This window comes from Zootoca vivipara, chromosome 10, assembly GCF_963506605.1.
Source record: "Zootoca vivipara chromosome 10, rZooViv1.1, whole genome shotgun sequence".
Taxonomy (NCBI): Eukaryota; Metazoa; Chordata; class Lepidosauria; order Squamata; family Lacertidae; genus Zootoca; species Zootoca vivipara.
Genome location: NC_083285.1, coordinates 23975533 through 23989985, shown reverse-complemented (window position 1 = coordinate 23989985; position 14453 = coordinate 23975533). Strand labels below are relative to the sequence as shown.

The window sequence follows — 14453 nt, the reverse complement described above, 5'->3', positions numbered from 1 at the left end:
TATTCAATTTCATGTTTGAGTCCCAACATCTCTATCCTGGGTAAATGTGGGGCTGCTTTTATTAAAATGCATATATATTTGCTATTTTCTGTTCATATACCACAGACACATTATAAAACCACCTGCTTTATAAGGGCATTTGCATGATGCAGGAATTCACTGTAGGATCAGGATTTAACTTTACACATTTAAACATAAACTTCATTTGACAATGTATTACTCAATTCCTAGCTAACCAAATTCAATTTTCCATACTAAAGAATTTTATCACTATGTCCTCAGTTTAGTTCTATCATTTTTACTATTATTATATCTCCCTCAACTTTCTTACTATAATCTTGTTTTTCCTAAGTTTTAAATAGTAAACTGCCACTGGAAATGGTTAAACCAAGTTCAACTATAATAATTCAATATTTATATTTTAGATTTCCCTAAAAGCCTAAAAAATAAATCCGCACTTATTGCTGCAGGTACAAAAGAAATACTTTTTTAAATGAAAGCAAGTTATTTCTATACTCAATAAGGTAGGGGTGGCTAACTAGTAACCCTGTAGATGTTGTTCAGCCTCCCAACTCCCATCAGTCTTAGTCAGCACAGCCAATGGTCAGTGATGATGAGAGCTGCAGTCCAGCAATATCTGGACAGCCACAAGTTAGCCACTCCTGTTGCAAATCACATAGCCGATTTCATACAGTCCCTTCCAAACCCTGAACTGTTCACTTATATTTATTTTGATCAAACATCCACCAATCAACTCAGTTCTTTTGCAGAGCATATGATTAGGCTCAGGGAACCCAGTACAAGCAGATGTATGCCTGCTTCCTCTGTTGTGGGAAACTGGGCATGCCTACAATCAAAAAGTCACTGTTTACTGTTGCTTTGGTGTATCTGTTGGTAGAAGACCACTTTTGTTATACTGTTTTGAGTTGTTGCATCAATGCTATCAGTATTATTATTTTAACAATTATTTAGTATACCACTTAAGCAGTTGTTTCTAAGCTTTCTTGAGTTGTTGCTTTTGGGGAGAAGCAAAGTTGGCTTCCAACCTAAGGGTTGTAGAATGCTCAAGCTGGTAGCTGAAGCACTGGGTTTTTGAAAGCAAATCTTAGCTTTATCTTCATTCTGTTCTGCTGTAGTGGCTGTTGCAATGCAGAACTTCTGCAAATTCAGAAGATAAATTCTGGCTGAAGGCTAAGAGTCCAATCCAAGATGGATACTTTCAAGAATGAACAGCTCCCTTTCCCACCAAATCACAGTACTAGCTGCAATTTTGCGCTAGCACAGCAAATGCCTGGGACACTATTGCTGCAACAACTCAAGAAAGTAACACCACCAGTGCAACTGTGCCAAACTTGGCTTTTCAAAACAAGACTGAAGAGTGGCAAAGGAAAACAATCCTATCCATATTAAACTAATGTTAACACCAAACCACCAAGTATTAACTTAATGACGTGTTGAGCACCCCAGTCCACAGACAATTGCTAGTACAATTGTGCCAATTCAAAACATTCCTAGGACCAGCCACCGAGCCACATAAAATTGAAGTTTAAAAATGTATGGCTAATGAATCAAAACCTGAGAATAAACATTCTTCTGTAGTCTCTGATTCTCACCTGCAGGCCCACAAATGGAGCTTTATGCATGAATTAGTTAACAACTCTTTATAGGACTGGATCTCAATAATCATGACATTAAAAACAAATGCAAAAAAATGGAGTTTAAAAATGTATGGCTAATGAATCAGAACATGATCATAAACACTCTTTTGTAGATTCTGATTCTTATCTGAAGGCCCACAAATGGAGCTTTATGCATGAATAAGTTAACAACTCTTTATAGGGCTGGACCTCAATAATCACCACATTAAAAACAAACACAGAACACGTTTAATCTGGAAACCTTCTCCCAACCTTCACATTCCCATGCTATCTTTCTTTTACCAAATAACAAAACATGTAAAAGCATGCTTCCCAGCAGCACTGTTTCTTTAAAATCCTTCATTAACACTGTAAAATATCCCTACACAACTATTTGTAATTCACTTTGCTAATATAACTGAGCAAAGCTTAAACATCAAACCTGAAGTCCAGTTCAGAGGAATTATATTAACTGCTGTTGCTCACATCACAAGAACAGGTAAAGTCCATGAATGGTTCCTGGCACTTTGGCTTCTGACTGCTCACTATACTTCCACAAATCATAAAATTACCACATCTGCCAGGAAGTGCAATGCAATATAGTTAAACTAGAACCTCTTGTTTAACTTTTTAGGTGGGAAACAGAATGTAAAACTGAATTTAAAAAATGCTGAGCATCCAATCTTCTACATACAATTTTAAATAAAGCTGAAACCCACTACCTCATTGTGATAATGCAACTGTCAAAGTAAAAAGCTTTTTCATATTAATAAATCTCTCTCTCTCTCTCTCTCTCTCTCTCACACACACACACACACGAAGAAAGCGAAATCATATATAAAGGGGAATGTGTTGAAAATTCAGTGAGGTGTTTGATCATTTTGTAACATGTTGGAAATCTGGTGAGGCTACTGAAACAATTTTCATACACACACGGTTATCAGCCTGAAATGTTTGGATATTAAAGGACACCTCGGTCAGTCCTCATTCTAAGCACCTGCTAATGAAAGCAATTTTAGGAGGAATTGTTTAGTTTAACACTAATATGATGCAATTAAAATACTGTACTGAAGTCCGGAGCACGTTAATATGTGGTCATTTGTTTAACTTTAGGTTTGTCTACCTAAAGACCAACCCACGAGCTCACTATATGTATACCAACAGCACACTCCTATGCTCAAACTGCACTGGCTGAAAGTATGTCAGTGTGGGTCTTGATGCATACATGATGTCAGGGATATATTGACAAATTCTCACTGCTTGCTCCACCAACAGAGGGTCCAAATATGGGTGGCATTAGGAGCAAGTGAGGGAAGGAATAGGCTTACTCTGAGTCCTAAACACCTTCAGGCCCCACTCCTGGTTATTACACTGGTAAAAGGTTATGCCAGCAAAAGTATTGATCTGATTTAAAACAGCCCCAATGAACTCACACTGTCCTCACTCTGTGCACACTATTGTGACAAAGCATAGGATTCTGAATAACTCTGCACTCAAGTCATAGCACACCCAGACCTGTATATAAAATCTCTTCCACAGAGCCCATAACACTATATGATGTACACCAGGAGGCTATATTTCTCTGGCCTCCTGTCAAGCATACAAGGGGATTCTGATTATGGGAACTATGGAGAAAGGGCACTTTGCACAAAGAGCTTTAACTCAGCAATATGTTATTCCTCTACTTGTTGTTCTAACACTTTTCTTCTAAGAATCTTTAAATATATTTTGCCTCAGGACACACAGACAAGATTCTGAGTTTGACTCCTTCAACTAGAGATGAAGGGACAAAGCACCCTACATGGGAAAAGAAGGGAAAGAAGAGTCCATGGTTCAATCCATGACTACTAAAAATGTTCCAGTCTTTTATGTGCTTCTCCCTGCTCCCCATGAAAACAGTGCCCCGGTTATACTGACTGTTTAACTGCTGGTGGCAGTGCCTTTCTGCACTGTGTAGAAAGAGGTAGGGTTAATGCCAGGGTCTCTGATCCAACCATTGCTACTACTGCCCAAACACTCTTGATGGCTTTTGTCCTGCAGGATCACAGTAGAACAAATGCACATGCACAGAGTTCCCCTGCAACTACTTTCATGGGAGATGTGATTATATTTTCAGTCATTACACTCTCCATCAGGCAGAGTGAAGTTGAGGCAAAGGAACCGGAAGAGACTAGATAGCAGCACCCAGTATTAATCACTCATTAGCATCTAATGAGAATCTAAGGCAAGGCTGTGTGTTGCAGATGCTGACTATTGCCAATTCCCGTCCAGGGATCACTAGCCTTACCTCCCCACAAGCAGCCCTCCAACAGGTGAGGAGGAAAGGGTGTTCCCAATTTCCAGTGTCATAAAGACAAGTAGTGAAGCCATCTGAAAGACCAACAATTGCCAGCCTTCATGTTCTAATCTAGCTGGACAACTTTGCAAGATGTTTGACAGATGTTTATGTAACAGTTGAAACCATACGCAGCAAAGGGAGGCAGCAATGGGTAAATGCTACTTGTTCCTCTTCTGCCTATCATCATAGGCATAGTAGCCCTACTGGAGTAAGAAGGTTGGCAACCATAGCAATTTACCTGCTTCCACAACTGATTCCATTGCCAATGTTCTTTAGTGAAAGCATTCACTTTCTCATAGCTGTTGTTTGTTAGTTACTGAGAGCTTGTTACTACTGGAGTTTGTCTTCCTGTGGGTTGTTTTTAACTTTGTACTGTATAGGATTCTGGCTACACTACACATTACACTGACTTTATATGGGGTAACCTGGCAGCCAGCTTGATTGCCTGGTAAAGCCAGCTTTGTCAGATGCTGAGATGGACTGAAGGATGACAAGTATTTAAGAGCAGTTCTTTCTGTGTTATTAGTAAATGCTGCTAGTAAATGCCTCAACAGCATCATTTTAAAAAGTTACCCCTTAATTTCCTTCAACAGGTTTTGTAATAAGGGGAAAAATCCATAGACCCCAGTGAAAGTCTGGTTTTCATAACTGGTGCCAAAACAAGCTTTTTAAAGACACTACAGACTTCCTTAACAAACTTAACTCTATTAGACAACTTCCACAGGAAACCCTCTTGGCAACTGTGGAAATAGAATTATTAGATACAAACATCAAAATGACGATGGGCTTTGGGACATCATGACTACCTTCCCTGGCAGAGAAATACAGTCAACATCATCCCACAACATTCACATATCATCCTCTTTACATAATATTGTTTCAAGTTGAGATACCCATCCCTACAAACCCACAGTACCACAATGGGCACATGTGCAACACCACATACTAACATCTTCATAGCAGACTGCGTAGTATTTGTTTTAATTAGCATTTAACCCAGTGGCATACCGCAGATACACTAATTATGTTTTAATCATTTGGACAAATACTGTAGTGAGGAACTGTTTCAGAGATATCACCAAAACATCACCTACTGCCACCCTACAGTCAAGTTCTGCTTCATCAATTCCACAGCAAGCCCGAGAGGCTTGGCGGTTTAGATCACTGTGCCTTTACCTTTTCCTTACCTTTACCATCTATTCCATGCAACACACTCTGGATATAGTACAAAAGACATCTGAATACGATCTCATACAGAAACTAACAGATCACTAACACCTACTTCCATGGCACCAGTTATACCGACAGTGCATTATCTACATTCAGTTGACTGTCTATAAGGATCTGTTCAACGACTGGAAATGCCTGCTTCACACATAACCCTATCCATGGTTTGGTAGATCATTCAAACCATGCACAAACTATGGTTTAATTACTGCCAACAAACAAGAATCTGAAGTCATCCTTTGTTGTTGGCTACGGGTGAGCTCCTGTTGCTGGGTCCCTGCTCCTGCCAACCTAGCAGTTCGAAAGCATGAAGTGCAAGTAGATAAATAGGTACCGCTCCGACGGGAAGGTAAACGGCGTTTCCGTGCGCTGCTCTGGTTTGCCAGAAGTGGCTTAGTCATCCTGGTCACATGACCTGCCTCAGACAGTAAAGCGAAATGAGTGCCGCAACCCCAGAGTCATCCACGACTCTAGACCTTTACCTTTACCTTTAAGGAACTTTTAGTCTGTTTTAACTACGGCTTGGCATTACATGTGAATCTGACGCCCTTCCTTAACTATGTTTTGGACATCCTACCCAGATACCCACCAAGCTACAAAGGTGACTATGGGGTGACTATGGGGTGCATCTTGCTTCAGTCCGAGGGAGCCGGCATTTGTCCGCAAACAGCTTTCTGGGTCATGTAGCCAGTATGACTAAACCACTTCTAGTGCAACGGGACACCGAGACGAGTACCAGAGCACACAGAAATGCTGCTTACCTTCCCGCTGCAGTAGTACTCACACTAGTATGCTTTTGAAGTGCTAGGTTGGCAGGAACTGGGACAGAGCAACGGGAGCTTACCCCGTTGTGCAGATTCAAATTGCCAACCTGCCGGATCAGTAAGTCCAAGAGGCTCAGTGGTTTAGACCACTGGGAGCGGGTGCCGTTACAAAGGAACAAAACAAGAATAGTTGGAAATCAAACAAAGCTGGGTTTGTTTCACTCTCTGTGGGACTATGTGTGGTTAATATGTGGTTTCCTAAACAAACCATGGATCACTGTCATGTACAAACCAGACCATAGGCACCAATGCAACAAACCAGATAAAACTTTTTATTAAAATGAGAACACTGCTAACAATGCAATCTACAGCATCTAGGATTCCTATGCATGCCACTCTACAAATCACAAAGTGGCTGTCCTAAAACTCATTAATATGGATGGACAAAGGAAATAGTAATTGTGTAAACCAGTGTCTCAACAGCTACCATGGATTTCTTCTTCCCTGTATAGTATCATGGAAAACACTAAGGGGCATCACTTAAAAATAAAAATTCCACTGAGGTGTTTCCTTTTAGAACACAAACAACTACCCTTACATCTATGCTATTATTCAGTCCCTTTATGTATATGATGAAGAGGACTTTAGGCCATGAAAGTTAATGCTTTTGAAATGCTGGGTTTTTATACCACCTTTAAAAACTGTGCTGTAAGACTTTTCTGCTCAGAAGTAAGATCCACAGCTTAGGGACTGCCACAGATAATGCCTCACTAAGATTACCTCTCCCTGAACTTCTGAGGATCACACAACTACCAAGAGGACTCCCTCATCTTAACATCTGAGAGGGTCTGTAAGGAAGTAGACAGCCTTCCAAATATTTGGGGCCTAAGTTCTTGCTTTAAACAATGAGTACCTTGAGTCAGGTCCAGAAACAAACCAGCAACCAGTGCAGCTTTTTTAAACGGGAGTTATGGGAGTTGTAAATAGTAGCCGAGCCAGTAATCTGGCTCTTGCATTTTGGAACAGTTGAAGGTTCTGAATTGCCTTCAAGGGTAGTCCCACATAGAGTGCATTCTAGTAATCCAATCTGGAAGCTACTGGAGCATAGAATACAGTGGTCAAGTCATCTAAACATCTATCTGGGCATCTATTAACTTTGTGTATTGCTTTAGCACCAGCTGACTGTGACTGGATGCCCACATAAATGTAAAAGATGAATAGAAAAGTGACAAGTAAACGCCTTCTTAAGTTGTGAACAGCGATTCCCAGGAAGTCATTTACACAGGTTTACAAACCCTCACAGGGATAATTTCAGGATGCAGGAAGATCCCCAAGCCCTCTGTCAGCCCTCTGACAAAGTGGAAATCCAGTACCAAACAGATCCCTGCTCCAGAATCCTCAGTTCCACTGTAGGTTTTGAGCAGATAAGAACAGCAGGACTTCCTTCCAAGCAGAGGGAGAGACTCGTGGTGTCTTAGTTGACCCTTGTGGTCCCTTCACCTCCAGTAATAATAATAATAATGATAATAATGATAATACTTTATTTGTGCCCTGCCCATCTTACTAGGTTGTCCCAGCCACTCTGGACAGCTCTACAATTCTATGATTCTACTTTCACCATACCCTGCACACATGAAACACTGTACCAGTCTCTCAAGCCCCTTTGCATGCCAGAGAATACAGGGGAAGACACTGGTAGCTACTTTTTAATGGGTGATTAGTATTACAAGCCAACATTTATTCTACTATCTTTTTGCTATATTCTGCCCCTTCTCCAAAAAGCTCAGAGCAGAATCTACCTCAAAGTACTGTTTTGAGAGAATGTCTGTTAGAGGGTGAGTGTGGTACAATGGTTAGAGTACTAGGAGACTAGGGTTTGAATATCCAGTCAGCCATGGTGCTCACTGGGTGACCTTGGGCTCGTCATCATTTCTCAGGGTTGTTGTGAGGATGAAATAAGAAGGCGAAGAACCATATACACCACGTAAAATAAATACAAAGGTTAGGCTAGGTTTGGGTAATGTGAAACACCTTGCTTAGAGCCAACCAATTTTCTCCATAGGTGAGCAAAAATTTGAACATGGGCTTCCCATATAGAAACCCAACAGGTATCACTGACTGATACCTATTGGGTTTATTTATACACTGGCTGTATTACCAATCTTACATAAATAACATTAATTTGGCATTTTTTTAAAAAACAGTAAAGCGTTTAAAAGCAATTAAACAAAATTATTGCACATAGGATTCAATCCACCTTACTTAAATTATTAGATCAGTGTTTGATGGATACTAGCAACAATTTTAAAGAAATATTCCTATACAGTATCTGAGAATGGAGATTTATCTCTTCCAATTATTATTTTCTTCAAACTTCTCTATTTTTCTTTTAATGTCTTCATTTTCTGCCTCCATCACACTCCCTGGACAACTGCCTGCACCTCCTTAGGGAGACCTGCAACACATGTAAACCAAAGCTCTCTATTCCCATTTCACCCTAAACAACTAGAAATGCCAAAATCTATGCTTCTATTACCACAATGTCCATAAGGCCATGTGTTTGTGAATGCCTTCACATACCGGTAGATTGTCAGTGACCACATTAATATCTGCTTTAAGACCCACTTGAGGGCTCACAGCATTTTTGTTGTTGCAGATACTACATTCTTCAGTGACTGCAACATGAAACACAAATATGATCATAGAATTGTAGAGCTGGAAGGTACCCCAATGGTTATCTAGCCCACCCCCCTGCAATGCATCTTAGCTAAATCATCCATGGCAGATGGCTATTCAACCATCAGATGTGAAAAGGTTCCTCAGCAAAACACAGACCTATTAGCAGCATAGCCACTATTGCAGTCACGTACTTCAACTCACTCTCCTGCACTAATCATACTAGTCTGTCTGGACTAGCAACACCCACCCTGAGGACTAGTCCCCTTGTGGCTTACAGGTGTGAAGCACATCAATTCAGTATACCTGAAACTTGCAAAACCATTCTGTCTGGAAGGATACTTCAAACATGCTCAAATCATAAACAATAAAAAACAAGGAAACAGCTGGGCTGGTGCGGGGGAAGGGTTTGATGTTGACATTGGTTCAAGAATGGGCTAATATCTGCCCTCTCATGAATATGTTAATAAAACAAAGACTAGTGCTCTAGATGAAAATCTGCAGTTACAAACCAGTGTATGTCCACATATCACAATTTTAAAAAGATTTATACATCCCTACAAGGCAGAGCCATAACAGGAAAAAAATCACAACATAAGTGATCTGGGGCCAAAGTTGGGAAGGTAATTCTTTATAGGTAGGTCTGGAGACTTTAAAAGCCAGATCAATCACCCTTACAAAGATCAATTATAAAGAATAATTGTATCAATCATAGGATGCTCATACTATACTCATTGAGAAAATAAAAATTCTTCAAATTCTCTTTCTTTAAAAAAAGTTCTGAAGTATTATGAAAATGACTGCATAAATTAAAAAACAATAATTATTGATGATTATGAGTTTATTATACAGTCATTAGCAGATAAAGTTCATTTTTGCCAATATGTTAGCAAAAAAAAAACACCACAAAGAAATCACTAGTGCAGCAATAGCACACATGTATTTTAACAAGGACCCCTAAAAGCAAAAACAATACAAAACTAGATTTTTAAGTATGTCCAGGTGTGTCTGCTGAAATGAATATCAGGAATAAAGAGATGACATGATCTAACACATGAGTTACAATGGAATCTTATACATGTCTGCTCAAAAATAAGTCCCAGTGGGGATCTGGGTATAGGACTGTATTCCTAATAGGAATTAACTCTGTGCCACACTTTGGCTGCAGTTTCATTTGAAACTTGAGTAATATGGGAGCATTACAGTGAAATCTCAAGAGAAGCATGTACTATGTCTTTTGATTAAGTGTATCTCTATTAGCTTTTTCCAGTACTTAATATCTGTAACACACCCCAAAACATCCTTAAAAATATCAATATCTCCTTGTCCAAACCCTTTAAAAGTGAATATACAAATTAAAGCTGCACATACGCACTTGTAAACAAGAAATTTCTTGTTATAGTCAAATTTTAACAAAAGCATATACCATCACAAACATACAGCAACTTTATATTCCAACTGATTCTGCCTAAGGATTTCCAGACTTCCTTGTAACTCAATAACCACTTCTACACTGTTGCTGTGACTCTAGCTTTAAACTGGAAGTCAATCTAGGACAGCCAATGGAAAGTGCACCTGCAAAAATTACATTTCTTAATTCAGAGTGCTAAATCCCCTACAGTTAGATTTAAAAATTATTAAAACTTGCCTGTCACAAGCAGATTGTACCTACACTGTCAGAAAAATGAAAATATTTGCATCTTAAGTTTAAATTATAAACTAAAAATATTAAACTTGTTTAAAATATCAATAAATCACATAGATTCCTTGACACAAACATGGAAACACATCTACAAACATGAGCTATATATATTTGTATTATTTGAAAAACAACATCATATTACAATTACTACATTTCTATTATAAAATATAGGACTTCAAGTAAATATAACATGAAACTATTTATGAATTAAAAATGCTAAAGATTGGGGGAGGGGAAATCAAGTAACAGCAACAGCAACTTCAGAAATCCTTTAATACAACCAACATTTCAAAAATGCAGCCCCCTCCCATATTTATATGTAATCCAAAGCATACCTTCAGCAATAGCAGTCTTTTGATAACAAAGAATGTATACATCTACCATTTATTTAAAAATACATAATTGTAAATCAACATTCCATCTTCAAAACAGACAAGCAATGTCACTTAATTATTTTGCAATTAAACACTGAGTTGCTAAAACTAAAATTTGCTTCACATAGCCAGCCTTACTGTGATATCAGTGTTAAATGACCAATAAAAAGCTTCCTACAACTACTATGTGTACACACTGGGCATCAGGCAGAAGTAAATAAAAATACAAATCCAGAAACATGATAGCCTTTAACAAAAGAAAAGGGCACTTTCAACTGGCAAGAGACACCACAGCAATTTTTAAAAAGAAATGTCTTAATGAAGAAGATATTGCTTATTTTTCACACCCTAAAAAGAGCACACCACTGCTGCAGAAGTCCTTATCAACACTTACCGCAAGTAATACTGTTTTAAAGCGAAGGCAGCGTTAGAACAACTTCTGGGAAAGTTAAACTCTTCTACAATTTCTCCCCACTGATTCTTCTCAGATACCTGTCAAAAAACAACACACCGAGATGCACAAAAACCACACACATCCACAACGTCGTCGCTCGCCACCCTCAGAAAAAGGGCTGCCATGAAAAACCCAACAAATGTGAGAAAGATCTCTGGATTTGTTTCCATCGGATCTGGGATCCCTATTTCGCCCTGACAGGCAACCGTGGCGATCCCATCTCGCTCCTCCCCTCGCATTTTACAACATTTATTTTATTGGGGAGCGAGAAAAGGCTTCTGTGGGTTTTTCTTTTTTTGTATTTCGGTGTGGAGAGGTTTGTTTTTGTCCTCGCTGCCTGGACAATAACCAATCGGGAGTCTCTCCGGCCGCCTTGCTTTTAAATCCTCCCGCGGCCCCGTTAAAAAAAAAACCCAAAGAAGTTGAAAAGGAGCCAGGCCGAGTCGGGATGGGGGGCCGCCCCCGCCGGCCCAGGGGTGCCGGGGCCCCGTCCCGCCGAGCCCGCCCGCCAGCTCCCGCGACACAGAGAGGCCTTTCTTTTGAGGCCTACATTTTCTGTCCCTAGCCTTGAAGCCTAAAGATGGCTATTTGATTACACACCGTCTTGGCTGCCCCTTTTGTTATTCCTCTCCGGGAAGGGCTGGCGGGGCAGCGCCTGGTCCCCCCCACGGCCGCCGGGATCATCTCCGAGCCCGAGCTCCGTGCCGATTATCGATGTTAAACATGCCCGCTAATTTTGAGTTGCACTAAAACTGCACTCAGAGTCTGTCTCTCCCTCTCTGCGCGCGAGGGAGAAACACACACACACAACCCGCAAGCGGAAGAAACTGCCTCGCACACGCCGCCTTGCCCACTCTCTCCTGCCCTCCAGGAGACGTGGGGTTATAGCAGCCCCCCAAAAATATAAATATCTAGGGGGAGACCCTGGGAAAAGCGGCACCCCCCCCCACACCCAGCTCTCCGCCAACAAGGCCGAGGCACCAACCTGCCTTGCCTGCTTCCTCCTTCCCCTTCCCCCCCTTCCCAGCCCGGCTTGAGGAAAAGACGGGCGCCGACCCCCCCAGCCCGCCGCCGGGGCCCCCGAGGGCGGCGAGAGAGTTGGGGGAGGAGGTGGGCGGGCGGGGAAAGCGAATTAAAACTTCCACTCACCTTCCCGAATCCGCCTAAAGTGGTGACTCGGGTGTAGAGAGCGTGCAGGTCCAGCTCCTTCCCACCCACCACGGGGATCTTCTTGAAAGGAGACCTGCCGAGAGAGGAGAGAGCGCCACAAAAACAACTTGTCAAGTCGGCCCCCCTTCCCTGCCCTCGCGGGGGGCCGCCTCGTCCTTCAGGGAAGGGGCTGGAAGTTAAAATCGGCCGCTTCGCACAGCCTCCCCCCGCCGCCACCATCCCCTTCCATCTCCCCATTTTCCTCTCGCTCACCCTCTGCTGTGGTGAAACTGCCGCAGCTCGTCCAGGAAAGCCAGTCCTTTTCTCCGATGGTCGGGTTGGTTTTTCCCGGTCGAATTTGCCATGTCGGCCCCCCGGATTAAAAAAAAAAAAGGAGGTCGGGGGGTTTTGTCTCCTTAAGTGGAGGGAGGGAAAAATCCAACAGAAAAACAACAACAATCCGCGGCTCCTCCTCGCCTTTTTTCAAGAGACCCGGGTTCCTCCTGTGCTCGGCCGGGGATCAGCCATGGAGAGGGACTTGTTTCGAGAAGAGAGAAAGGGAGAAAAAGTTTAAAAGGAATAAGGGAGCCCGGAGAGAGTGGCAATTACGAGTCCTGTCTCCACACAACGCGCAGCGAGGGAGAGGGGCCACCGCTCGGCAATTCTTGCCGCCGCCGCTGCCTTGCCTGCCTCTCTCAGCACCACGAACCCAGCCGATCCAGCCTGCACATGAGACTCAACATGGTGCTGCTGGATCACACAATGAATTGGGTTAGTGTTGTGGTAGGGTGGGGGTTGGGGAGGCTGGAGTGAGGGACTGACAGTGTGTGTGTGTATTACAGACGCGGCTCCATGAGATCTCCCCTCTCCCTCTCTCGCACACACATACATACACACACTGTACAGCGGCGGCGGTGGTGGCGGCGGCGGCGGCAGCGGGATTCACTTCTCTCCTCTCTCAGACAAAAAGATCTGAGGCCGCCGTGCTGCTTGCCTGGGCGAGATCGCGACACAGCGCACCCCGCAGGCCGGCTGAGGCACTGCAAAAGGCAGCTCCGAAATGGCAAACGGCAGCACTGCCAGCGAGCAGTTCCTGGCGGGGAACAATAGGCTTCTCTCGCGGCTAAGGGCTCATCTGCAATGTGCCGCAAACTTCACACACACAAAGCCGGGCGGAAAGAGAAAAGGCTGGAGGACCGGGGGGGGGGGGCAAGGAAGGGGTTGGAAGCGGCTACTACCGGTTGTTCCAAGGTTAGGGGCAAGGGAAAATGTTCCATTCTTCCCAAACTTTAGAAAGATGGAAGTACTTTCCAGGTTAACCGGAGGAGATAAAAGAATCGGGGGAGGGAGGGACTTGTATGCCTTGTATATAAACACACCAACTGTGCCTTTCAAAAGGAAAAGGAAATAATCATCAGTGTATTTTTTAACTTTGAAAACCTTTCTACATCAAAACGGGGAGATCCCGCATATTTTTGGATACCATGTTTTTACATGTGAACACATATTTCCTAGTATCACATTACGCATGGCCTAAAGTAATTTTATGAGAGTTCCTAACCTCTGTAGTTCAGGGTGATCTAAAAAAAAAATCTAGAAAGTTTTCTGTAGCACATGACTTCTGAAGATTCACTAATAATACAAAGGTTTTATATTAAAAATAATTATAATGGGCTTCAAAATATATGAAACTTTTCTAACCATGGCAAAGCTGGGTGATCTTCTTAGTGAATTCCTGGCTGAGATGGAATTTGAACTATCAGGCAAGTCTTTATTCTCTCAGCCTAAGGCCATGTGCAACAGGGGGTAATAATATTGGCCTACCCTGCAGGGGTGTTGCAAGGCTCAATGGGATAAACTGTAACACACTTTGAAATCCTGAAATGCACTACATGAAGTTTTTTTATTGTACAATAAGCAACTGCAGCTATAATTATCAGGGAATATCACATATGCAGGGAAAATGTACTTACTGAGGAAACTTGGGTTATAAGTTATACCTGGCCACATTGTGTATACAGCACATATTTTTATATATTTACACCATATATATTACTCATTTGGTGTTTTTAAAACCAAGAATATGACATACCAGTGGGGTATGACATACCAGCCCACTCATTTTGCAAATC

The 14453-nt window shown here is 42.0% G+C and overlaps 1 protein-coding gene across 3 annotated transcripts in view; it reads right to left on the bottom strand.

Moving 5' to 3' along the window:
- ARID2 (AT-rich interaction domain 2) overlaps positions 1 to 13381 on the bottom strand; it is a 98523-nt gene extending 85142 nt beyond the window's left edge. The window contains exons 1-4 of one of the 3 annotated variants that reach the window (XM_060279624.1): positions 13215 to 13381; positions 12595 to 12858; positions 12322 to 12415; positions 11113 to 11210 (exon numbers count right to left, since the gene is read on the bottom strand). In XM_060279624.1, the coding sequence (XP_060135607.1) occupies positions 11113 to 11210; positions 12322 to 12415; positions 12595 to 12686 (284 nt within the window). In that variant the 5' untranslated portion in view covers positions 12687 to 12858; positions 13215 to 13381. Of the gene's footprint in view, positions 1 to 11112; positions 11211 to 11772; positions 12187 to 12321; positions 12416 to 12594 lie in introns of those variants that run through there. The other 2 variants (XM_035128571.2, XM_035128572.2) reach the window with 2 other exon arrangements.
- Positions 13382 to 14453: the final 1072 nt, after the last annotated feature.